General features: G+C 35.3%; 1 protein-coding gene across 9 annotated transcripts in view; it reads right to left on the reverse strand.

The window, feature by feature from the left end:
• Positions 1-10,981, reverse strand: part of LOC134702093 (WD repeat-containing protein 48-like) — a 42,781-nt gene extending 31,800 nt beyond the window's left edge. For 4 of the 9 annotated variants that reach the window (XM_063563178.1, XM_063563182.1, XM_063563180.1 and 1 more), the window contains exons 1-3: positions 10,916-10,981; positions 5,597-5,737; positions 3,780-3,855 (exon numbers count right to left, since the gene is read on the reverse strand). In XM_063563178.1, coding sequence (XP_063419248.1) covers positions 3,780-3,855; positions 5,597-5,737; positions 10,916-10,975 — 277 coding nt within the window. In that variant the 5' untranslated portion in view covers positions 10,976-10,981. Of the gene's footprint in view, positions 1-134; positions 170-620; positions 648-863; positions 902-2,888; positions 2,926-3,779; positions 3,856-5,596; positions 5,738-10,915 lie in introns of those variants that run through there. The other 5 variants (XM_063563179.1, XM_063563186.1, XM_063563185.1 and 2 more) reach the window with 5 other exon arrangements.
• Between the last annotated feature and the right edge of the window lie 735 nt (positions 10,982-11,716).

Raw genomic sequence — 11,716 nt, forward strand, 5'->3', positions numbered from 1 at the left:
AGGGACAACAAACTTGCTATTACTCTCACACCCAGTCAATAGGTGTATACTATTTCCAAGATTTAGTAAAGATGAAAAGGGACTGCATATTATACATAACTGTGTTCTATACACAGATAAATAAAGTAACTTACATGTTCTGCCACCGCAGCAGAGGACGATATCATTGACCCAGTCTGTATGGTTACTATACACAGATATATAAGGTAACTTACATGTTCTGCCACCGCAGCAGAGGACGATATCATTGACCCAGTCTGTATGTGTACTATACACAGATAAATAAGGTAACTTACATGTTCTGCCACCGCAGCAGAGGACGATATCATTGACCCAGTCTGTATGGTTACTATACACAGATATATAAGGTAACTTACATGTTCTGCCACCGCAGCAGAGGACGATATCATTGACCCAGTCTGTATGTGTACTATACACAGATAAATAAGGTAACTTACATGTTCTGCCACCGCAGCAGAGGACGATATCATTGACCCAGTCTGTATGGTTACTATACACAGATATATAAGGTAACTTACATGTTCTGCCACCGCAGCAGAGGACGATATCATTGACCCAGTCTGTATGGTTACTATACACAGATATATAAGGTAACTTACATGTTCTGCCACCGCAGCAGAGGACGATATCGTTGACCCAGTCTGTATGGTTACTATACACAGATAAATAAGGTAACTTACATGTTCTGCCACCGCAGCAGAGGACGATATCATTGACCCAGTCTGTATGGTTACTATACACAGATATATAAGGTAACTTACATGTTCTGCCACCGCAGCAGAGGACGATATCATTGACCCAGTCTGTATGGTTACTATACACAGATATATAAGGTAACTTACATGTTCTGCCACCACAGCAGAGGACGATATCATTGACCCAGTCTGTATGGTTACTATACACAGATATATAAGGTAACTTACATGTTCTGCCACCACAGCAGAGGACGATATCATTGACCCAGTCTGTATGTGTACTATACACAGATAAATAAGGTAACTTACATGTTCTGCCACCGCAGCAGAGGACGATATCATTGACCCAGTCTGTATGGTTACTATACACAGATATATAAGGTAACTTACATGTTCTGCCACCGCAGCAGAGGACGATATCATTGACCCAGTCTGTATGTGTACTATACACAGATAAATAAGGTAACTTACATGTTCTGCCACCGCAGCAGAGGACGATATCATTGACCCAGTCTGTATGGTTACTATACACAGATATATAAGGTAACTTACATGTTCTGCCACCGCAGCAGAGGACGATATCATTGACCCAGTCTGTATGGTTACTATACACAGATATATAAGGTAACTTACATGTTCTGCCACCGCAGCAGAGGACGATATCGTTGACCCAGTCTGTATGGTTACTATACACAGATAAATAAGGTAACTTACATGTTCTGCCACCGCAGCAGAGGACGATATCATTGACCCAGTCTGTATGGTTACTATACACAGATATATAAGGTAACTTACATGTTCTGCCACCGCAGCAGAGGATGATATCATTGACCCAGTCTGTATGTGTACTATACACAGATAAATAAGGTAACTTACATGTTCTGCCACCGCAGCAGAGGACGATATCATTGACCCAGTCTGTATGGTTACTATACACAGATATATAAGGTAACTTACATGTTCTGCCACCGCAGCAGAGGACGATATCATTGACCCAGTCTGTATGTGTACTATACACAGATAAATAAAGTAACTTACATGTTCTGCCACCGCAGCAGAGGACGATATCATTGACCCAGTCTGTATGTGTACTATACACAGATAAATAAAGTAACTTACATGTTCTGCCACCGCAGCAGAGGACGATATCATTGACCCAGTCTGTATGGTTACTATACACAGATATATAAGGTAACTTACATGTTCTGCCACCGCAGCAGAGGACGATATCATTGACCCAGTCTGTATGTGTACTATACACAGATAAATAAAGTAACTTACATGTTCTGCCACCGCAGCAGAGGACGATATCATTGACCCAGTCTGTATGGTTACTATACACAGATATATAAGGTAACTTACATGTTCTGCCACCGCAGCAGAGGACGATATCATTGACCCAGTCTGTATGTGTACTATACACAGATAAATAAAGTAACTTACATGTTCTGCCACCGCAGCAGAGGACGATATCATTGACCCAGTCTGTATGGTTACTATACACAGATATATAAGGTAACTTACATGTTCTGCCACCGCAGCAGAGGACGATATCATTGACCCAGTCTGTATGTGTACTATACACAGATAAATAAAGTAACTTACATGTTCTGCCACCGCAGCAGAGGACGATATCATTGACCCAGTCTGTATGTGTACTATACACAGATAAATAAAGTAACTTACATGTTCTGCCACCGCAGCAGAGGACGATATCATTGACCCAGTCTGTATGTGTACTATACACAGATAAATAAGGTAACTTACATGTTCTGCCACCGCAGCAGAGGACGATATCATTGACCCAGTCTGTATGTGTACTATACACAGATAAATAAAGTAACTTACATGTTCTGCCACCGCAGCAGAGGACGATATCATTGACCCAGTCTGTATGGTTACTATACACAGATATATAAGGTAACTTACATGTTCTACCACCGCAGCAGAGGACGATATCATTGACCCAGTCTGTATGTGTACTATACACAGATAAATAAGGTAACTTACATGTTCTGCCACCGCAGCAGAGGACGATATCATTGACCCAGTCTGTATGTGTACTATACACAGATAAATAAGGTAACTTACATGTTCTGCCACCGCAGCAGAGGACGATATCATTGACCCAGTCTGTATGGTTACTATACACAGATATATAAGGTAACTTACATGTTCTGCCACCGCAGCAGAGGACGATATCATTGACCTTGTCTGTATGTGTACTATACACAGATAAATAAGGTAACTTACATGTTCTGCCACCGCAGCAGAGGACGATATCATTGACCCAGTCTGTATGTGTACTATACACAGATAAATAAGGTAACTTACATGTTCTGCCACCGCAGCAGAGGACGATATCATTGACCCAGTCTGTATGTGTACTATACACAGATAAATAAGGTAACTTACATGTTCTGCCACCGCAGCAGAGGACGATATCATTGACCCAGTCTGTATGTGTACTATACACAGATAAATAAGGTAACTTACATGTTCTGCCACCGCAGCAGAGGACGATATCATTGACCCAGTCTGTATGGTTACTATACACAGATATATAAGGTAACTTACATGTTCTACCACCGCAGCAGAGGACGATATCATTGACCCAGTCTGTATGGTTACTATACACAGATAAATAAGGTAACTTACATGTTCTGCCACCGCAGCAGAGGACGATATCATTGACCCAGTCTGTATGGTTACTATACACAGATAAATAAGGTAACTTACATGTTCTGCCACCGCAGCAGAGGGCGATATCATTGACCCAGTCTGTATGGTTACTATACACGGATATATAAGGTAACTTACATGTTCTGCCACCGCAGCAGAGGACGATATCATTGACCCAGTCTGTATGGTTACTATACACAGATATATAAGGTAACTTACATGTTCTGCCACCGCAGCAGAGGACGATATCATTGACCCAGTCTGTATGGTTACTATACACAGATATATAAGGTAACTTACATGTTCTGCCACCGCAGCAGAGGACGATATCATTGACCCAGTCTGTATGGTTACTATACACAGATATATAAGGTAACTTACATGTTCTGCCACCGCAGCAGAGGACAATATCATTGACCCAGTCTGTATGGTGCTCCATAGATAACATGTATGGATCCTACAATGGAAATCATACATGTATGGATCCTACAATGGAAATAACATGTATGGATTCTACAATGGAAATAATATGTATGAATCCTACAATGGAAATAATATGTATGGATCCTACAATGGAAATAACATGTATGGATCCTACAATGGAAATCATATGTATGGATCCTACATGTACAATGGAAATAACATGTTTTTCTCCTAAATCCTGTACAATGTATCTTACAAAAAATCACACATATCAATATTCTAATAGCAGTTTTTAGAACAAACAAAGAACACACTTTCAAGTGAAGATGTGGTGTTGTTTGTTATTTAAATGTTCTGTTTATGTGTTCCTTCTCCTTTATTGTGTTCTAAATGGTTTTCTTCTTTCTTAAGTGTATTCATTATGTTTTCAATTGCAACTCAACTGTGTGTTCCTAACATGTGAGTTTTGAGTTTTTCTGTTCTATTTTCTAATGCATACTTTACTATCTATTTTCAATTATCTGTGTTTTCCTGCTTTATGTTTACCTGGTACTTTTATGTTCTTATCTTATTTGTCCAAATGTTTGCAAATTTTTAACAACTTCAATGTGTTCCTTTCTTCCTTGTTTGATAATGTGATCTCACCTTGTTTGTTAATGTGATCTCACCTTGTTTGATAATGTGATCTCACCTTGTTTGTTAATGTGATCTCACCTTGTTTGTTAATGTGATCTCACCTTGTATGTTAATGTGATCTTACCTTGTTCTTGTTTGTTAATGTGTTCTTACCTTGTTCTTGTTTGTTAATGTGATCTTACCTTGTTCTTGTTTGTTAATGTGATCTTACCTTGTTCTTGTTTGTTAATGTGATCTTACCTTGTTCTTGTTTGTTAATGTGTTCTTACCTTGTTCTTGTTTGTTAATGTGTTCTTACCTTGTTCTTGTTTGTTAATGTGTTCTTACCTTGTTCTTGTTTGTTAATGTGTTCTTACCTTGTAATTGTTTGTTAATGTGTTCTTACCTTGTTCTTGTTTGTTAATGTGTTCTTACCTTGTTCTGGTCTGTTAATGTGATCTTACCTTGTTCTGGTTTGTTAATGTGATCTTACCTTGTTCTTGTTTGTTAATGTGATCTTACCTTGTTCTTGTTTGATAATGTGATCTTACCTTGTTCTTGTTTATTAATGTGTTCTTACCTTGTTCTTGTTTGTTAATGTGTTCTTACCTTGTTCTTGTTTGATAATGTGATCTTACCTTGTTCTGGTTTGTTAATGTGATCTTACCTTGTTCTTGTTTATTAATGTGATCTTACCTTGTTCTTGTTTATTAATGTGTTCTTACCTTGTTCTTGTTTGTTAATGTGTTCTTACCTTGTTCTGGTTTGTTAATGTGATCTTACCTTGTTCTTGTTTGTTAATGTGATCTTACATTGTTCTTGTTTATTAATGTGTTCTTACCTTGTTCTTGTTTGTTAATGTGTTCTTACCTTGTTCTGGTTTGTTAATGTGATCTTACCTTGTTCTTGTTTGTAAATGTGTTCTTACCTTGTTCTTGTTTGTTAATGTGTTCTTACCTTGTTCTTGTTTGTTAATGTGTTCTTACCTTGTTCTGGTTTGTTAATGTGATCTTACCTTGTTCTTGTTTGTTAATGTGATCTTACCTTGTTCTTGTTTATTAATGTGTTCTTACCTTGTTCTTGTTTGTTAATGTGTTTTTACCTTGTTCTGGTTTGTTAATGTGATCTTACCTTGTTCTTGTTTGTTAATGTGTTCTTACCTTGTTTGTCTTTGTGTTAAATATTCTGATGATGGAGTCTCTCCCAGCGGAGTATAATCTGTTAATAAGTGGGTCAAACTGAAGGGAGTTAATCCCAGATCTGTGATGTCTCTCAACTTCATCTCGGATAACAAAAGAAACCTGACAAATAAAAAAGTTGAAACTGTTAATCAGTGGGTCACTTATATTCTGATATCATGTGTTCCATTGATCCAGGATCTTTGATCTGGTTGTAGCAGTGATACACCAGAAATGGTCATCATTATTTCCAAGCTGTGAGAAAAAACTGAAAAATCCCCCTTTTTTTATTAATTGAATCCCATTACTAATAAGCTTAAAATCTAAAATTTATAATACCAAAGATTGAAAGGGAACTTAAGTCAATAGATGTATAAACAATTCACTTAAATTTCAAGAAAACTACTCAAAGCATTTTTTAAATTAAAAAATATTGACGGAAAAATCCCCCTTTTAGTAATGAACAGTCAGGGGCATTACTTAAACAAGTAACAATTAAAATTACCTATACAAGTAATGTTGAAAACGAGGCTAATTTTAATATAACTTATACAAGTTATTTTTCTGAATATTATTTTTATAGGTGTCCAATAATACAGATTTAACTAGCTTTAAATAATTTTCACAGTCATCTGGTTATTTTTCCCTTGATATATAAAAACTTATTCTTCCGAAACACTAATTAACTTTCTGACGCACTTATCTTTCATACCAACGCTTCTGGGTCAAAGATTGGTCTCTTAATTGGGACTATTAAATTATAATTTCCCTCTAAAATTTTGAAGGTAGACCGATATAAATAGATAGATTCTTGTGAATTAATTAAAACTTGAAGTTATTTATAATTTGTAACCCAAATCAACTACATATGTGCCTTAGATAAGTGTTAGTGCTATTTTTTTTCAAAAATGTATAAAATAACTTGTTCAAGTAATATTTTTGTCATTATTTTCAAAGTAACCCTGTATCTCTATACTCCACTCAAATCTGATAAATTCTTTGTTTTATGATATAAAATGTTGTTTAAAATCATGAAAACTACATTAAGTCTATGTTTCTATCGAAAATCAAAATAATTGTAACTCTATAAAGTAATTTTATTATTTTTAAAAACAAAAATTACTTGTATAAGTAACAAAAAAATAACTTGTTTAAGTAACGCCCCTGACTGATGAATAGAACCTGATCAGCTCATGTCAATAATATATATGTAAACAATGTGTCAAAGATTCTTGGTAAAATTGTTTTTGAGTTATTGTCTGAAAACCAGAAAATCCCACTTTTTGTAATGAATAAAAAACCCAGACTTGGACATGTAACATCTATAATTTAAAAAGAAAAGGAGCTCACGTCAATAGATATACACAATTCACCAAAGATTCATTGAAATTGGTTAAAAGATATTTTGAATTAATTTCCAACATGTTGATGACGGACAACTTTTTAACATAAACAGGCCTAAAAAAATCAGGAAAACATCAAGCATGAGAAATAAAATGATAAACATTAATGAAAAAAATAATAGATTATGCAGTCATAATTTAAAAGAAATGATAACCGGTTACCATGGTTACCCTGCAGTCAACTTTTTGTGTCCATAAGTTGCACCTTGTTTTGAAAAATATATAATTCATAGTAATCTCATGGACTTTATTGCATATATATGTACCATACACATACAATATATGGGCAGAATTAGTATGGTTGACCTTTGAATCAAATACAGGACAAGCATGAGAAATAACTAGAGGCTCTAAAGAGCCTGTGTCGCTCACCTTGGTCTATGTGAATATTAAACAATGGACACAGATAGATTCATGACAAAATTGTGTTTTGGTGATGGTGATGTGTTTGTAGATCCTACTTTATTCTTGCTGCTAAAAATTATCTCTATCTATAACAGCAGTTTCTGGGGAAAATATTAATGAAAATCTACAAATTTTATGAAAATTGTTAAAAATTGACTATGAAGGGCAATAACTCCTTAGAGGGTCAATTGACCATTTTGGTCATGTTGACTCATTTTAAGGTCTTACTATGCTGTACATTATTTCTGTGTACAGTTTATCTCTATCTATAATAATATTCCAGATAATAACCAAAAACAGCAAAATTTCCTTAAAATTACCAATTCAGGGGCAGCAACCTAACAACCGGTTATCCGATTCATCTGAAAAGTCCAGGGCAGATAGATCTTGACCTGATCAACAAATTTACCTTCTGTAAGATTTGCTCTTAATGCTTTGGTTTTTGAGTTAAAAGCCAAAAACTGCATTTTACCCCTACATTGTATGTTCTATTTTTAGCCATGGCGGCCATCTTGGTTTGTTGGCCAAGTTACCGAACACATTTTTTAAACTAGATACCCTAGTGATGATAATGGCCAAGTTTGGATTTATTTGGCCCAGTAGTTTCAGAGGAGAAGATTTTTCTAAAAGATTACTAAGATTTACGAAAAATGGTTAAAAATTGACTATAAAGGGCAATAACTCCTAAAGGGGTCATCTGACCATTTTGGTCATGTTGACTTATTTGTAGATCTTACTTTGCTGAACATTATTGCTGCTTACAGTTTATCTCTATCTATAATAATATTCCAGATAATAACCAAAAACAGCAAAATTTCCTTAAAATTACCAATTTAGGGGCAGGAACCTAACAACGAAATTTCTGATTCCTCTGAAAATTTTAGGGCAGATAGAACTTCACCTGATAAACAATTTTATATCATGTCAGATTTGCTCTAAATGCTTTGGTTTTTGAGTTAAAAGCCAAAAACTGCATTTCACCCCTATGTTCTATTTTTAGCCGTGGCAGCCATCTTGGTTGGTTGGCCGGGTCACCAGACACATTTTTTAAACTAGATACCCCAATGATGATTGTGGCTAAGTTTGGTTAAATTTGGCCCAGTAGTTTCAGAGGAGAAGATTTTTGTAAAAGTTAACGCCGGACGACGACGGACGACGCCGGACGCCAAGTGATGGGAAAAGCTCACTTGGCCCTTCGGCCAGGTGAGCTAAAAAGTACCAACACAAAACACAAGGGAGAAAACAAAGAACACACATCTAACTTAATGTAGATATATTTGATATTTTAAACTTTAATTTAATATGATTTGTTGCATTTTAATAACTGAAATAATATATTACGGTCACAATTAATACGATAAAACCAAACTAGAGGCTCCAAAGAGCCTGTGTTGCTCACCTTGGTCTATGTGAATATTAAACAAAGGAAGCAGATGGATTCATGACAAAATTGTGTTTTGGTGATGGTGATGTGTTTGTAAATCTTACTTTACTAAACAGTCTTGCTGCTTACATTTATCTCTATCTATAATGAAATTGGCCCAGTAGTTTCAGTGGAAAATGTTAATAAAAATTTACAAATTTTATGAAAATTGTTAAAAATTGACTATAAAGGACAATAACTCCTTAGGGGGTCAATTGACCATTTCGGTCATTTGACTTATTTGTAAATCTTACTTTGCTGAACATAATTGCTGGATACAGTTTATCTCTATCTATAATAATATTCAAGATAATAACCAAAAACAGCAAAATTTCCTTAAAATTACCAATTCAGGAGCAGCGACCCAACAATGGGTTGTCAGATTCATCTGAAAATTACATGTCAGATAGATCTTGATCTGATATACAATTTTACCACATGTCAGATTTGCTCTAAATGCTTTGGTTTTTGAGGTATAAGCCAAAAACTGCCTTTTACCCCTATGTTCTATTTTAGCTGTGGCGGCCATCTTGATTTGATGGTCGGGTCACCGGACACATTTTTTAAACTAGATACCCCAAAGATGATTGTTGCCAAGTTTGGATTAATTTGGCCCAGTAGTTTCAGAGGAGAAGATTTTTGTAAAAGATAAATAAGATTTACAAAAATGGTTAAAAATTGACTATAAAGGGCAATAACTCCTAAAGGGGTCAACTGACCATTTCGGTCGTGTTGACTTATTTGTAAATCCTACTTTGCTAAACATTATTGCTGTTTACAGTTTATCTCTATCTATAATAATATTCAAGATAATAACCAAAAACAGCAAAATTTCCACAAAATTACCAATTCAGGGGCAGCAACCCAACAACAAGTTGACCGATTCATCTGAAAATTTCAGGGCAGATAGATCTTGACCTGATAAACATTTTTACCCCATGTCAGATTTCCTCTAAATGCTTTGGTTTTTGAGTTATAAGCCAAAAACTGCATTTTACCCCTATGTTCTATTTTTAGCCGTGGCGGCCATCTTGGTTGGTTGACCGGGTCACGCCACACATTTTTTTAACTAGATACCCCAATGATGATTGTGGCCAAGTTTGGTTCAATTTGGCCCATTAGTTTCAGAGGAGAAGATTTTTGTAAAAGTTAACAATGACGACGGACGACGACGGACGCTGGACGCAAAATGATGGGAAAAGCTCACTTGGCCCTTCGGGCCAGGTGAGCTAAAAAATAAAAACAAATTGCGCTGTTTAGTGATATGCGATGGTGATGAAATTTAGATTTACGGTCTAATTAATATTAGTTCAAGCATTTTTTAAAGTTATTTTAATGTTATGTTGCATATTTTAGTTGTTTTGTTGTTTGTTTTTATGTTCTGTGGTATTCAGTGGTAAAAAGACGCTCCGCTAACTTAACATTGCTTAACATGAAAACAAGAAATTTTAAAACGTCAAAACTGGAAATCAAGTGAAATAAAACATCCGAAAAATTTGCATGTAAATAATACTTCTCATTTACATAAAAATACATTGATAGTGGATTTTATTTCCCATGGACATGGATAGAAATAAAAGTGCCTTGTTTGGTAGTCCAAATAATTATGACGTCTGGCAAGGCTATCTTATTTTTTTTCTGTGACGCCTTCCTAAGACTTTGGTTGTAGGAAGGCGTCCCAGAAAAAAAATAAAATAGCCTTGCCAGACGTCATAATTATTTGGACTACTTGTTTGGTACAAAAAATGTAGCTCTTATCAGTTAGGTCCTTATATTTTTTACTGGTCTAAAGATAGTTAAAAAATATCACGAGGACCTAAGAGAAACGGTAGGCAAATAGTCAAACAATATCATAAGGACCAGACTAAGAGCTACGGTTCCTCAGCTACACATGTATCATAAAAAAATATGTAGTATGTGTTTGGTATATTTTATTTTTTTTATCTCACTCTTCTGACTTCTTTTATAAAAAGGACATCGTCCAAAAGTACCCATGTCTTTCTATATGTATAAAGTTCTTAAGAAACAAATATATTTTGCCCAAAATATTTGTGATAGCTTGTCAGTCACCTGAACTTTCTTTTTGCCTTGTCCTGCCGAATTTCTGTGGTGTGTAGCCATTGATAACATGTGAAATACGTCACTAAATTCGGGAATAATTCTAACCGTAAATCGGTATCGGAAGGACTAGCCTTATCCGGATTCACAAAATTTTGTCTCCAGGTTTTCTGATAATAATGCTGGAGATATTAACTCTACCGACCCACACCCACCTTTTCTCTATTCATTAAAACATATTTTAATTCTTGGAACAAAATATCTCATTTGTTTTTCATCTAGCTCTGCTGGGTTCAATTTTTATACATTTTTTTTTACGTTAACCGATTACTGATTATTCAATTGCTGAGTTTACCAACTTCCTATTAAAAAGATAAAAAAAAACACATAATCATTTACAAACAGAACAAATATCTATAAAATATACTGTCTTTGGATCAATATTTTAACGCTGACGCTATTTTGTGGAAGTTATTTCAACTGAGAGTACCCCAGGGGAGAGTACAAACCACGGGGAAAAGCTATTCGGCATATCACATTCTAATTTTCAGATTTTATCAGATGTTGTTTCGATGGTTCTTTGCTGATTTTTGTAATAAATTGTAACTCATAGCATTACAAAAACAGGTCCGCTATAAGTGGTGTACAGTTAGTCCCCATTGGAATTCCGATAACCTGACGATATACGGGAATCTCCAAAGCGAACAAAAATGTTATCTAGTAAAAATTCAAGGGCAGATATAGTATCAAAGGCTTTTAGCATGTCTATTTGATATAGTTTTTTTTGTTTATTGCTACTAAAACATTACATAA

The sequence above is a fragment of the Mytilus trossulus genome, unplaced genomic scaffold (assembly GCF_036588685.1).
Source record: "Mytilus trossulus isolate FHL-02 unplaced genomic scaffold, PNRI_Mtr1.1.1.hap1 h1tg000396l__unscaffolded, whole genome shotgun sequence".
Lineage (NCBI taxonomy): Eukaryota > Metazoa > Mollusca > Bivalvia > Mytilida > Mytilidae > Mytilus > Mytilus trossulus.